The 15,822-nt window shown below is 47.3% G+C and overlaps 1 protein-coding gene across 3 annotated transcripts in view; it reads right to left on the bottom strand.

Moving 5' to 3' along the window:
* The window catches only part of CTBP2 (C-terminal binding protein 2), a 134,791-nt gene that overhangs the window by 32,003 nt on the left and 86,966 nt on the right, over positions 1-15,822 (bottom strand). The window contains exon 1 of one of the 3 annotated variants that reach the window (XM_085064616.1): positions 10,672-14,077. The exons of the other annotated variants lie outside the window; for them this stretch is intronic. Coding sequence (XP_084920742.1) covers positions 10,672-12,358 — 1,687 coding nt within the window. The 5' untranslated portion in view covers positions 12,359-14,077. Of the gene's footprint in view, positions 1-10,671; positions 14,078-15,822 lie in introns of those variants that run through there. 3 annotated transcript variants of the gene reach the window in all.

Genomic DNA, 15,822 nt, shown 5'->3' with positions numbered 1-15,822 from the left:
AATAGGTATGAGGTATATTAACTCAGCATGCTTAATAACTTCCCAGAGTGGGAGTAAAGGAAATTGGAGATTTCCCAGGATATTGTCCAGAGTAAGGCCAGATTCTCCCAGGCAGCAGCACATGGAGGAACTGTGTCCTCTTGGCACAGGCAATGAATGACCAAACCAAAAAAACCACCAAAAGCTGGGTGGGAATCGCATTGCAAACTCTTGTCAATTCGAGTCCAGCTGCAGCTCTGAAGCCCGAGGGCGCTGGGAGGAGTGCAAGAGGCTTTGCAGGAGGAGTCAGAGCAGCAGCTCTCTTCTTTACTGGCATCTGATGCCTCTTCCTTCCTGGAGCAAAAGCAGCTCGTTGTCCCCCTGGGAGAACAGTGGAGCTTCTCCTTTGGCTCTCACAAGTGCTCTGCAACTTCCTGTAGGATGAACTGCCTGTGTAATGTGACTCTGCACAGTGCAGAACCTCTTAGCACCGAGCTTTGTAGCAGCCAGTGTTGCTTCTCCCAACCCTCCTGAGAGCTCTGCTTGCCACAAGTCTGTGCTGATGTGTTTGCCTCCTTCTCCCCTGGGAAAGGCCAGCCTAGCCTCCCCTCTCTGCTGATCCAAGCCCCCTCTGCCTGCCTCAGCTGGCTGCACAAGGAGACCAAGGTACATGGTTGGGTACAAATGGTCAGGTTTGCCTTCTTCAGCATCACCTCTCTCTCCAGTGCCACCACTGCTAAGGACACAACACCATGGCTGTGCTGTCCCCAGCCTCTGCTCGAGCTGTCCCACTGCTGTACCGAAGATGGAAGCCACAGTAGGACAGGACATCCTTTTGCATTTCCCAGGACAAAGCTTATCTACTACCAAGTGTGAAAAGCTCAGTTTCAGAGTTAAGCACAAGTTACAAGACACATTTACCATCAACTTTCCAAACTCCCACCTAGGGGGAAGGACAAGGCAGTCAAATGGATCTGCTCTGGATTTCTCTTACAAGCCCCCCACAGCTGCAAAAACCTTTACAAGGTGGTTTTTACTTAGCAAAGCACACGTTATTCACTCTGAGCACTGTCTCCCCTCTGACAAATATCTCTGTTTACAGTCTGGAACTTTGCCATATCGAGCTGTGACCAAATTCATTATCTCCCCACTCTCCTGTTGTGTCACTACTACATGATTGCCATTTCTCTTTCTCCTCCTGAACTGCTACCACGATTAACACTGCTATTTGTGCTCACAAGTGACCTCCTTTGCTTTATTGTAGCCCATGGTGTCACAAACCCTAAAATTATCCCAAAATACTGACAGACAGGCCAGTTCTGACATCTGCTAGTTCCAAGGATCTTCAAACCCCTCTGTCAAACAGCAAGCTCTGCCTTTCCCACAGGACTCCATCCCTCCCTCTCCAGGGAAGCACCACTGGTCCCCTTCTGCTTTAATCACTTCTAACTCTGAAGCACTTTTCTATTTCAGAAACCCTGAATGCTCCTTCCATCCACCTTCCAGTTCTCTGTACATTTTCAGGTTTCCACATTAAAGCTCCAGACTTTGCATAGCTCAATCAAGTTTAAAGTCTCACTTTTTGCTCTTTCCCAGCTACCTCTCAGCTGTGCCTGGGAAGCACTTATGGCAACCATTTAGAATGGTCAAAAAGCCACAGTAATTTATCAATTAATTTTGCACCCTCTCTACAGCAGAGCACAGTGGGTTTGTATCTATGAATAATTTCCATTCCCTGAGCTGTTTTTTCTTTTTTCTTGAGAGTATTGCACTGAGCTAGCTGGGCTAGATCACGAGTAAGAGCAAAAGCCAACTCGACACCAGAGTTTTTGGCTAAGCAAACCAAAATTGGGGAAGGCTGCCTCATCAGAATGGTAGCAGGGATATGATGGTTTTACATAAAAATGTCAGAAATTAAGAAAAAAGAAACATTTAACCATATGCAAAATGTAGCCTCTTTTAAATGGCAAATGTCCAAAGCAGAACGATAGTTGTGAACACACACACAGCCAGTACTGCACCTCAAAAACCATGCAAAAATAACCCAAAACTGAATAGTCAACCACAAACTAAATAGTCAACATCAGTGCCGACTGGTACCATGTCTAAAACCAATTTGAGCTTTAATAATTCAACACAATTTAATTTGCTGGTAGTGGGAAAGGTGGAATTTGCTTTTTTTCCAAAGGATGACGTGGATGGATATCCTATCTCTGTAAGGTACACCCCAATTTGTGGTAAGTGCTGGGCGTGAGGCCAAACACACAGAACACACAGACAAAACACACACACACAAAGCCTTGGTGTTCTCTGGATTAGACCCATAAAGCCACAGAAACCGAGATCAAACAAGAAATTCTCCAACACATTTAACATTTGAAACCAAGCAACATTACTGATATTTATTCTACCCAGAAGACCTCGACTAGAATTTTGTTCCAGAAATTCTCAAACTCGCAAGTGGTTGGTGGAATTCCTTTTCATGCCTTGCTTCAGCCTGTTAATATCAGTCTCAGTACTAATGACCCAACTCGTGAATGTACAGAGGGAAAACAGAGCTTCATGAAATATTGATACACACTTGGAAATTTGACAATTATCTCCAGAGCTCCTTGGTAAAATCTGAAAGCAAATAAATAGCAAACATTTCCTGCACTCATTAAAACACTGAAAAACATAGAAAGAAACCTACTCATTATCCATTTGACAAATCTATCCTATTATTTTTAATAATGCACAGGCTTCCAATGCATGAAACATACAGCTTCTCCTGCTTAAGAAACCATTGGGTTTGTAGATCTAATTTTAAGAAATGCAATAAAAGTCAGCGATGTAGAGCTGGTTCATTTTGCAGGAGAGAGCAAAAATCCTACTCCTGTTGAAATCAATGACAAAATCACCATTTTTCAAGTGAACTTGACTCATTGCCCTACTTTGGAAATTGCTCCTCCAGAAAGATATTGTACAAAAATTAGAAATAATAATTTTGTTGGCCTTTCTCCTGCAAGCTTCAGGAACAGAAAACTGGAGTGAAAAAGAGCTGATGAGCCAGAGCTTGGGGCTGCTGGTGCAGGGGATATATCTCTGTATCTTGCTTCTCTCACACCAGGAAGATGATCCTGTGGCTGTGGTGTCCCTCAGGCCAGAGCACAGCATGGGAGATGTCACACTGCTCCAAGGGAGCCCCTGCTTTTAGGATGAGCACAAATACAGAGAACACCTTCCCTGCTGAATAAATATGAGCCCCAAGGGGAACACTTCCACTGCAGAGCATGACAGGTTGTTTGGCACTGCCCTGATGTTATTACTTATTAGTAATCCTGGTTTTGGGACCTTTTAGCCCTGACTGCAGATGAAACCAGACCACATTTGCTGCAGACAAGAATGAAATGGAAATTTAAGACTCTTAAGCCAAATGTTTCGGCTGGGAAGATAACTGCTCCCACTCTTATGCAGGTCCACTCAACATGAGGAAGAATTCAAAGATGGGGAAAGCTTGATAGAAGAGATTACAGGAATTGCTGGCCAGGTGGGATAACTGAAGATACATTTCAGCATTCCTGATTGCAGCAGGATTGTCAGGTCTAGATACTGACAAGCTCTCTGCTGTCCACGCGGAATCCTTCCTTTTATCCTTCACAATACTAATCAAGATTCCTTTCATCAACAAAACAAAATATATGCACTTGCATGAACTACTGTACTTTTTCAGTATTCATATAAACCTTTCTAACAAGCACTCAGAAGAGGGAAGAGAGCAAAACAAATGTGTGCAATATCTCCATTCTCTTTTTTCACTCTGCAGGTAACAGTGAGAATCACCAATAAGAGACTGGGCTATCCTAAGGAAAGGCTGATAATCTATAGGGTCAGTAAGGAAATGTGTAGGAGGCAGCTTGAAACTGCTCAGGGATTTGCAGTGTTAGAACAAGTGTCAGGAAACGTGTTAAGGTTAAGAGGACCAGCAGGGGAGTCAGGGGGGTATTGCCAGGTTCCTGCATCCCACCACCCTGGGACTCCTGATGCTCCCTGGATGGAGGGAACCCACCTGGAGATAAAGAACAGACCAAATGTTTCCAGGAGACCTCAGTTCTGATCCTCTTTTTCTGACTTTTTTTCATGGAAAGTATATCCTAAATTATTTCTTATCACTGTGTTTGCTGTCTAAACAAAGTCCCGTCTGCTTGTTTGCTCGCCAAGCTAGGAAATAATAAATTGCTCGATAACCAAAACAAGACACTTCTGGCAAACAATGAAGACTGAAGAAGCACTGATCCAAATGGATAATGACTGTGACACTGATTTAATTTTTGAGATTTTTTTCTCCCCATTTTCATGTCTATACATATCTGCATATATAAATAAAACATGAGAATGCCATCTTGGCTGTTCATAGCAGTATTTACCAAGGATCTCCACCAGCAGATAAGCCCTGCTGGTTTCCTTCTTATTGTGACAACCTGCTTATGTCTCAGATTACAGAGCCTAAACCACCCTTTTCCCGGGGACTGTAACACTTTTGGGAACTGCAGGAACAGTCCCGTGGTATCACTTCTCCCAGCCTCTCCTTGCCTGACTCTGTTTTCATTTACAAGACAAAGCAAGAGGCCATCATCTCCCGTGGCCACCCAACATTTGCTGGCTGAGATTCTGGAAGGGAATGCTGCAGGTGGGAAAGAACCACAATCCTGCACCCCTGACCCCACTGCTGGTGCGGCTGCTCTGGTGGCCACGTTGCAGACACTCTTTGCAAACAAATAAATGGAATTTATGCCTGGCAAACGAGTCCAGGTCAAGGGCTTCCAAACCACCAAAGAACTGGAGCCACCAGGCTGGGGGATGAGCCACAGCAGCCGCAGAGCTGAAAGGTTTCCCCCAGCGAGAGGCAGCGGTGGCTCTGCACGGGCAGGGCAGGGGCTGTGCCAAGCTGTGCCACGGGACCCAGGCTAAGCCGATTGTTGGCCCTACACCCCTGCAGGGGAGAGGGCGGAGGAAGGAGAGCCAGCACTAATCTGCTCCATCTGCTCCGGAGCAGCTAATTGGATTGCGGCTGACAAGGCAAGGCCCTGGACACAGCACTGGGCACTCGGAGCCTCCCGTGTTCCTCAGCAAAGCTGCTCCAGCACTGCTGCCGAACACCTCTGCCCAAACCCTGTTCAGGGCTGCCCTGCCCAGGGCACAGCTGCTCCAGCACAGCTACCAAACCCCTCTGCCCAAACCCCTCCTTAAGGCTTCCAGCATGGCTGCACAGCACCTCCCTACTGGAGAGGTGGAACTAAACACTGGAAAAACAACCCATGTGAATCCCACTTCATCTTCAACAAAACACTACCAACAGCAGACAAAAGAGAATAAAAACTACCTTTCTTCTCCCAAAGCCAGCAGAATGCTGTTAATGTCAGGTTTTATTTAGGTGCAAAAGTCAAAAGCTTGCCTGCCAATTGCCATCTATAAACCTTACTAATATCAGTCCGACATCTGCAACATTTATTCTACATCAGTGGCTTAATGATGTTGGTCTTCTGCTTTTCAAGGATTCAGCTCAGCACCTACTTTGCTTTTAAAAATAACAGGCAATTCAGTTGTGCAGCATTTTCATTAAACTGGGCTGCAGTGTGATGATATGAGAATGACAAGAAGAAGAAATATAAAAAATGTTTAATACAATAATAATAAGAAACCTTTAAATTTTTTTTCCCTCTGTGAACATGAAGTTTGTAACTATGGAAACTACTTATGAGAAAACTAAAAAAAATGCCAGCAAATAGAGTCAGAGAATGATCTGGATATATGAAAGTCCTAACAATGCTAGAGAACCAGAGACACAGGGTGAAAGGAAAGTGTAAATTGAAGATGACAACACTTGTGCATCTGACAACACATTCTCCTTCGACAGGCCAAATTCATTTTTATTGCCATGGCACTAAAGTCAATGAATTGCAACTGGAATGAGTTTGACACTTTATATTGCCTTTGATAAAACCATTATAAAAAGCGTATTTCAACCTTTAAAGAAGTATTTTAAAAGCATATTCTCTGGCAGAAATGAATTGTATGTGCAGATTGGCCAAGATAGTCAGTGCTAAATCAAGATTGTCAACAGCACATCTCTTGCACATTCTGTTCTTCAGCCATTCACTCTACTAAGGTGGGCAGTTGGGGTCCCTTCAATTTTAAAATCCCCATACACATTCAGGCACTCGTGCTCAGCTGATGTTGGTGAGGGTCCTTCTAAGCCTTTCAAATGCTTTCCCAAACTTACTGTGAGTTTTGATATGATCCCAGTTCAAATCATTACTCCACATTTTTGTTAGTGAGCGCAGTGCAGAGTTTACCTGAACTAACACACTAGCTGGGAATGGCTCCAAGGACATGCTATGGTCTGTCAGGTCAATGTGCAAATTACATCAGATTTATTCAGTGCACGGAGCTTCCTTTGGTGCTGTTTCAGTCCGGATTGTTAATTGAGCTGCCTTACATGGACACACTGTGATTCCCTGCTGCAGTTTGCACAGAAAACACAGGGAAGAAAACCTGAAGTCGATTTCTGAACTGTCCACTGTACTGAGCAAAGAATGAACCAACATCAGCAAATTGATATTGTGTAGGAAATATCCTGCTAAACTCTGCCCATAGAAAGCGATGGCAATTTAGCTTAAATTAATTAGGTTAAAAGAATTAATAGCTTTAAAGAATGGGCAAATGTCACTCTTTTAACCATCTCTGATGGGCTCTTTTAACCATCCTTTAACAACCATCAGGGCTCTTGCTCCTGCCTATGCCCTTTCCTCCTTGGGGGTTGCCCATATGAAGAGTTTCAGCCTGCAATTATGTGTGGTTAACACAGTTTTTATCTGTCACAGGGGGGAAAATACCAATAAAAGGCATCACAATGAGGTGTTAAAGAGTACAAGCAGAGCTGAGCTAATCACAGTGAAAGGCATTTCTAGCTGGGCTGTAAGCTGATAAAAGAGAGGATGAGTCCCCTGCACACTGGAGAGAACAACTTGTCCAAGGAGGGCAGCTGCCTTCAGCCTGGCTTTCCCTGCTCAGGAAAAGGTCAGCCTTTCAACCAAATCTAACAGCCAACTAATTTTTCTCTTGCTTCCTGATGATAGCCACCTGACTTTATGGGGCAGCCCTGCTCCTCATCTCTGTGGGAAGCATCTTTCCCTCTGTGATAATTTGCTTTCATATCTCCATGTGTAAACTAGAGCTTGGAAAACCATCCAAGACACATATTTGCAATGAATCACCATTCCTCATTCAAGCTCCCTAAGTTCAGCACCAGAAACAGAAATTTGGACCAGCCCCTGTTTGGGAGAAGTCCAGGCTAGCTACAAAAATACAAGACTTCTCATCTGCCAACTGCTTTACTACTAAAACATTGGATTAAAAAAAAAAGTCAATTAAGTAATCTAATAAAAATACTAGCAAAAATCATAAATTGAAGAGGCAGAATTCAGAGGCGGAGCTGCAGCAATGTGATCAGTGACCGTGAGAGGCTGTTTGCCCTCACCAGCTTTGCTGACCTGGATTATTTATTTCCCTGCTCTCCCTTCCAGCTCAGCACGGGGCTGGCCTCAAACCCGCTCTGGCTCAGCCCTCCCATTGACACGTGTTTGTCACTCAGACCTCACAGGGTTTTCTTCCTGCCCGCCACGGAGTTGACTTGGTGTGCTCACTGCTGGTGATCCCATGGATGGCGAGGCTGCAGGAGCAGCTCCAGGGATGTTTCTCCCCAGGGGAAGCCTTTCCTGACAAGGTCTCAATGACAGGGAGAGCAGCAGCTTTGCCAGTGCTGTGGCAGGGAAGTTCCTGCGATGGGAAGCTGGTTGATCTCTGGAGAAGTCACTCTACCACCACAGCAAAGGGTTTAAGGTGCTCATTCACCATCTTTTCTTCATACAACTCTGCAATTCCCAGGAAGGGCAATTTACCTAACTTCTTAATAATTATTTTATGCAATGCAAAGCAGTCGCAGCACTAAATCTCACTGCTCATTTTCCCTTATCGGACCATGGCAAAGCAGGAGGTCCATAAACCTCTCATAAACCTGATGCCTCTGCCATCAGGAATACCAGGCAGGAGAAGACAACTTCCTCCTGCAAGCCCTCTGCCCAAACTCCAAAGTGAATAGCAGCTGTGCAGAATGCACGTGGAGTATCAAACCCAGCACAAAATGACATATGGGGTATTTAGGAACAACTCACTGTAGAAAGACTACAATGTGTTTTTCAACAGGACTTTAAAAAACCCCAAACTATCTGTTTTAAGATCTTATCCATATAACAAGCTTCAAAACATGACTGGGCTGTAATGTGCACTTTTATAACCTTCAGCTGACTGAGAAGACATTAACCTACACTGACAGAAAATATTTGCAGCCATTTGGAGACAGTTTAATACTGAATTTGCTTTCACCTTATGATTTGAATATCCACAGCCAAAGCTGCAGCCAGGAGAAGGCTCATCATTCCTACAAATGCATCCTGGCTCTTCCTGCTGGCAAATATAATTTTCCTGGATTTAGTCAAGTTTCTGCCACCCATTCAAAGCTTTAAAACATCTTAACATATTTCTAACCTCAGCTTATCCCCTCGTGGGTAAGTGTGAACACTCCTGCCCAACACAGCTCAAACATCTACAAACCACAGTGCTTTTCCTTTTTTAATCCATATCCTTCCATGTGCCATGTGCCTTACCTTAGCTTCTACTTTTAAAATATAGTTTAACAGGGAGAAAACGTCTCAGGCTATTTGGAAAGGAAAAGGGGGAAATAAATAAAAATGAAGACAATTTTACAGGTCCTACTTCAGCTAAACCTTTCAGGGCCTTCAATGAGAAGATAATCTTTCTGTGATTATGGCCAAACCCTCTCGTTGCTTGGCAACACATAATTAAGGAATATGTTTTCAGATCCGCTTTGCAAGCTGGCCATTATCAGATGAAATTACTGGAGCAACAAATGTCATCCTCATGCAAATGAGCTGGTCGTAGGCAAAAGAAGAAAAAAAAAAAAGAGGGTTGAGTAGCAAGAAAGAGCTCAACAGCACAGAAATGCTGCTGGCTGTTTCTTGCTGTGCACCGGTAATTCTGGTGAAGGGAAGGGATAATATAAAGATTTTTAGAAAACAGGGTTTTGCAGTTTATAAAAGAGACACAGGAAAGGAGGGATCTGTTTCCCATGGTGGAGGAGATCACTCCCAGTCCCTGTGCTCTGGTGGTCCTTCAGCCCAGAGCTTTCACTGTGTCAGCATAGACCGCTCAATCAGACGTAGCGCAAATAAATGAACATATTTGTGTTCCCCACATTATGCCAGTTCGTCTTTTTAGCCGCATTTATTTAAAAATACTGCCTGGATGTACTACTTTAGCATCTGATCCATGTCAACACAGAACATGTTGCCTAATATTGAAGCATTTTTTAGAAATCAATACATTACACCAGCTACATAAAGGACTCATGAGCATGAAAGAACCGGCATTTACTTCCTAGCTGTGTAATTATGGTATGGCAGGGAAAGGGGTGTGCCAAGTGTCTGCATTTTGACAACTTTATCATTTCCACTCACAAAATCATTCTTTATTTAGATTCCTGTGGAATGGCATCACCAGTTTGGCACTGTCTCGATGCCTATAAATGGTATCCCTCTTATTAAAGCTTTGTGTGTGTGTGCTGGTAAGGCACACTGTTCAGGAATTGTTTGCATGGGAGTTCAGCTGAGCTGCACAGGGAGAAAACTCCCTGCTCACAGAGTCACTACCAGCAAAAACATTTCAAGGGGGGGGGTCTTTCCACTTTTTTTTTCAAACAAGTCAAACCACAAATGAATGGATTTGATGAATTCCCTTATACTTATCCGGGTGGTTTGGGGGGTTAGTTTCTGTCAGGGCTCTGAGCATTTATCATCAATGGACATCTCCAAAGCAGAGGAGCACAGCCTGCTTGGATTGTTCAGCTTTTCATCCGAGCAGCCAAGGGCCTGAGCATTTCTAGAAGGGGAAGGGAAGTCTAGGAGCCACCATTCATTTTTATTGTTCCAGTGCCTAATGACAGGCTTTTAGTTTTAAGCACAGCCCTATTACTTTAACAGCTCTATCGCTTCACTTACAGGCATCTCGAGAAGGAAATCAAGGGGTTTATTTTGTATGCCTGATAAAACAGCAAATTAATAATAAGAAGAAAAGCCTTAGGTAATGGCCAAAGGTAAGTCGATTCTCGAATAACACCATTAACTATCTGATGAATTTAGTCAAAACAATGCTAACCATTTCCTCGGAGGAACACATTTGTGCCTGATAACAGCGGTAAAAAGTCAATCTGCAGCAAACCCTGTAGTCCTAATTGCTCAGCCAGCGCAGTATCTAATCTCCTGTTCTCTACAAACAACAGGAACGGCAAGATTAACCCTGGAAGCATTATCTGAGATACTGCTCACGTTTAACTGAAGTTGGCTAAACAAATAAAATATTTGGAATTTAACCACAGAGCGAGAACCAGCATCTTTAGCTCTGCACGGCCAGCACAACCCTGTAAAGAAACCCCCTTCGCCTACTTTTCTAAATAGGACAGTGTGTAATATTTAGGCACGAACCCCCACGATACTTGACCGTGGGTTTTTTGAAGGGTAAATTCAACAACAAGGTGGTTCTAAACTACTATACGGACTAAGAGCCTTCGGTAATTACTTGGTTCAGGCGATGCCATGGTGGAGACGATGACGGGAGGCCCCGTGCGCCTGCTGAGCTTCGGGTACGGGGAGATCTGGGCAGGGAAGGCGGGTCCGCTGGGTGCCAGGCTGCTATCCCCCGGGGCTCCCGGCCGGCGGAGCAGCTGCGGGCTGCTGTGGGGGCTCGGTGCCGGTACCGGAGAGGCCGCCGCCGCCGTGCGCTCCCTCTTCATCAGCTCCATGGGCACGGTGTAGGTGGTGGGGTACGCCGTCTTGGGGCTGGCGTGCGGGTTGGCCGCCGTCATGGGCAAGCCCACCGGAGCCGAGTAGGCAGAGGCGGGCCGCGGGTGGGTGCTGCAAGGCAGGGGGGTGTTGTATCCCGAGCCGGGGAGGAAGTGCGGCCCCGGAGGAGCCCCCGCGGGGGCCGGGTAGGTGGTGGTCTCCAGTAAGTGCTGGGTCGGGGCGCTGGACGGCCGGCGGTGAATCTCGACCCCTCTCGGGGACAGCGGCTGCAGCGGCGGCGGGTGCTGCGAGGCGCCGGGGCCATCCACGGTGGGCACCCCGTACTCGGCCGGCAGCTCGCTGCGGTGGCTGAAGCTGTTGGAGCGGGTCCTGGGGCGCAGCGCCCCGCTCCTGCGCTCCTGCCTCTGCAGCTGCATCTCAGCCTTGTAGTTGTGGGCGATGCGGGACAGCACGCGGGCCTGGCCCAGGTTGGGAGCCACCGACTTGATGTCGTTCTCCTCCATCATGGCCAGCAGGTTCGGCGAGTCGAAGCCCTGCTGCAGCAGGGCAGCGAAGGTGCTCTCCGAGACGCCCTCCGCGCGCAGCAGGGCCACGAACTCGGGGTCGAAGCTCCGCTTGCCCTCGGGCCCAGGAAAGCTGGGGGGCACCGGCGGGTGGGAAGGCGTCGCCACCGTCGCCTCGTAGCTGTCGTAGAGGCCCTTGGCGGCGGTGCTCTCCCTGCCCGGCCCGTAGCTGGTGCCGCTGCTGCCGGTGGGATCCACCACGAGGCAGGTGGGGGCGGCCTGCCTGGCCGCCGCCTCAGGAGCCCGCTCCGCTCCATCGCTGTAGCCCGGCCTGCCGGGGAAGGCGGGTGGCTCCGCCGCGTACCGCGGGCCGGGGGGCTCCGTGCTGTACCACGCCGGGGAAACATCTCTGCCGCGCATCCGCTGCCCGTCCAGGGCCAGCTTGGGGTCCCTGTAGAGGCGGGCGGCGTCCGGCGGCACGGGCGGGCGCACGGGGCTCTGGTCCCACGACAGCCGGCTGCCCGGCGCCCCGTAGCTCGCCAGCGGCCTGCCCGCCACGTGGTCGCGGTAGCACCGGGGGTCCTTGGGTGACCTCGCCGACAGCGACGGGTCGCTGTAGTAATCCTGGGGCGGCAGAGAGCCCCTGGCCGCCATGGGGGCCGGCCGGTCGCAGTAGGCGAAGTCGGGGACGGAGCCTTTCCTCAGGGGCCCCGGAGCGAAGGTGGCATCCTGGTACGGGTACGCCTCTTGCTTCAGCTCCGCACCGCCCTGCAAGATGATATCATTTGCCCGCGGCGGCTCGTACCAGCCGCCCTCGCCGCCGTAGGTCAGGGAGCTCCTCCGGCCCGGTGGCCTCTGGTACTCGAAGGCGTTCTCGCTCTCCCAGTTGCCCTCATACCAGCCGGCAGCGTCCCAGCTCTGCGAGCGGCCGATGTTGGGGTGCTTGCTGGGGATGGGCATCGCCACGAGGCCGCTGGACACGGACAAGAGGAGCTTTCCTTCTCAGCGCTTCCCCGGCACGCATCCAAACCGGGCCGCGCTCCGCCTGAGCCCTCCCGGCACTTCAGAACGCACCAGCCGGTTTTGCCTTTCCGAGTGCGGTCTGAATTATTAATCCCCGGTAACCCTAGCAGGCAGAGCATGGGCGGCCGGCGGAGGGGCTGCCCTGGCCGGGCGGTGCAGAGAGCGGCCGCGCTCGGCCCAGCTGCTTTATCCTGTGCCGCTGGGGACGGCGGCGCACATGGACAACTGGCCGAGCAGTGTGTGGGGATTAGGAGCTAAATAAAACCACTAAAGCCCTCGCTCCATGTGACATCATTTTAGCCCGATGAAATCTCACGCACTGACCCAGCCAGCAACCTCAATGCAGTTTTTCCCCCAGGCAATGATGATTTTTTTTTTTTAAATTATTTTTTTTAACCTCTTTTTAAACGTGTGTTTCATCGGTTTGGGTTTTCTCCCCCTGTCGTGCTCGGCAGGCTGCAGCACACCCAGCAGCGATGGGAGAACGGAAGGTATGTCGATCTGCTCGGCCCCGCACAGGCGCATGGAAAAATAAAAAAGAAAGCTCCAGTGTCAGCTCAATCTTAATCCAGCCTGATGAAATGCTAATCCACTGCACACAGCTAAGGACAAATTAAACGGGAGCCAGCAGACAGGCCTAAAAAAGGCCAGTGCAAGGTACTGGAGAATACGAGAGTGATTAGAAATTAGTTAGGTATCTGTTTAGCACTTTATGAATATTATAATTTGTGGAAATTACTTTTCCCTGTAGTTTCAAATTAGCCATGCTAACTAGGCTCCAAAAGGATTCTTTATATTATTACCATAATACGCAAATCCTTTCATCATCCCAGGACAGAAAATTGTGGAGGTGTAATCTGGAATGTATGATTTTAAGACCCTAGCACAGGTCACGGAGAAGGAGGGGAGGATCAAAGGATCTAAAGCCTGGCCTAACAAAGCAAAAAGGAATAGCAGACTTTTGCCCATTATCTCCAGCTTCCTTTGGAAAAACTACATGTTTATGAAATAGGAAAACACCCAGAAACATCACACAAAACTCGATTTGTATTGAGCAGTATTTCAACATTCATGTGGATTAAGCTTTTTTTACACTTAGAGTAGGCAAAGGGATTTAGATGGAATCACAGCACAGAAAATTGTTATTTGGGAATGTAATAAAAATTTCCATATAGAGTCATTGTTTTCAGAGGAGGTATTAAAATGGCTCCCCAAAACACATAATCTAAATTATGACAGGCTGCTCATGCTCAAATATTCTTTTTCAATGAAGAATAGTTTAACTGCTACTTATTTTGCTGACCACTGCTGCAGAGGCAACATTTTATTTTTTGAACTAAAAAACTCAGACAGAAACAACTTTGCCTTTTTCTGCTACAATCACACATTTCTTCACCACCAACACATCCCCCTCCAGGACAGACCCAGTGAAAGGAGGAACAGTCACCTTCCCTGGTCTGTTTGCAAGACAGCTTGAGCATTTTTCCCGGCTAATCCACAATAAATGTTTAGTGCACAAGCCATCACATGATGGACTATTGTGCTATTATGATAGCTAAATCACTAATACAGTCTAATGCTTATACTTGCCTATCATACTAATACCTCTGGGCTATATTTCTGACCCAAATACTGACAGGATCTTTGAGTAATCCCTAAATTTCTTTATTGCAGTAAATATTACAAATCCTCTTCAAACGTTCTCTCTTCCAATTCCATCCTCAAGAATCACGATCTCGAAAATTATGTTGGATATTACACAGACATGCAAAACATGGGCCCCAAAAGATTATTTATGCAATTCTCCAAGAATATCTGATTGGCATTATACTGAATTAACTAACAAACTTCAGGCACACTGGAAAATTTCTTCTTTTGTGAGAGTCAAGATGGGAAGACACATTTGTGGCTTACAAATAAAGCAGAGAATATTTTAACCAACAAAAACATTTTATTACAACAACATTTTGCTAAAGAATAAAATGTATTCCCAACTGGATACAGTGAGATCGGTGCCATTTGTTTGTTCTGAAGCAGCAGAAGAAATCTACCCAAAATGTATATGACAAAATAATAAAATCCTGGTCCATAGATCAAGGGCATCTTCCACTATTGTCTTCAAAGAAATTACTAACAAACAGTCCCCATGTTAAGCCCTGGATGACAATAGAAAAAAATCATACCATAGAGAAATGAAATTCCAAAAATGCTGATTTTCAACAACTGCAGGGAAGTCAGAAGGGAGCTTGGAGAATTCACTACCTCTGAAAAAACCAAAGGCTTTAACAAGCCCTTGGGTTGCATGACACACACACAATAGAAACCTCGCCCAAACCAACCCATCTGTGACTGGTGGCCTGACTGGTGGCCTTGCCCTGCCCAGTGCACACATGGGTGACAGCAGGACCCGGAGAGCCACCTCCAAACTCCATCCACACACAGGAGCACATCTGGGCTCCGAAAACCACCCTGCCACCACCCTGCCCTTGCACACTGCAACCTTGCAGCCCTTGGGCACAAGATGTGCTCTTCTTCCAGCTCTTCACAGGGGCCAGGAAACCCTAACTGGGGACTTGCCACTGGAAAACTCATGCATATGGATGGTTTATCCCGTAAGCACTGACCTCAGTGGAACAAACCAGCTACTCCTGCGCTCCAAGCCAAGCAGAGGCAAATGCCTGCAGGACCAGGGGCTGCAGGACTTGCACATTTCCCTGCAGCCAAGGGCCAGATGTCCTCTTTGGGGGGCTCTGCTGGCCCCAGTTTTTGTTGACCAAGAACAGCAGCCAGTGGGGAAGATGTGCCCAGGAGCCATGGAGCTGCAGCCAGTGCCACCATGGCAGCAAAAGAAATGTTACACCCCCAGTGAACCAATAAATGAATAAGAAATGATCAGAATTAAATATTTATGGTTGGCAGGAAGGGTCTTGTCTTTTTCTGGTTTTGGCAGTGTTAAAAGCAGCCCCTTCACAAATTCAAGCAGTGTGGGCAGCAGGGCGAGGGAGGTGATTCTGCATTGGTGAGACTCCACCAGCAGTGCTGCATCCAGCTCTGGGGACTGAAATGTAAGGAGGACATGGAGCTCTTGGAACAAGTCCAGAGGAGACCACAAAGATGATTCAAGGGCTGAAGCACCTCTGCTGTGGGGAAAGGGTGAGAGAATTGGGATTGTTCACCCTGGAGACAAAAAGCTTTGGGGTGATCTTATCACAGCCTTTCAGTACCTGAAGACATCGTCCAAGAGAGGTGGAGAGGGACTTACTAAAAGGGCTGGACTGATAGGATATGGGGGAATGGCTTCAGACTGCCAGAGGGCACGGTTAGATGGGATATTGGGAAGGAATTTTCCCTGTGAGGATGGGGAGGCCCTGGCACAGGGTGCCCAGAGAAGCTGTGGTGCC

Source organism: Lichenostomus cassidix, chromosome 6 (genome assembly GCF_008360975.1).
Source record: "Lichenostomus cassidix isolate B80296 chromosome 6, HeHo_3.0, whole genome shotgun sequence".
Classification (NCBI taxonomy): Eukaryota; Metazoa; Chordata; class Aves; order Passeriformes; family Meliphagidae; genus Lichenostomus; species Lichenostomus cassidix.
The sequence above is the reverse complement of the archived record's forward strand: the minus strand, read 5'-3'. Positions and strand labels throughout refer to the sequence as shown.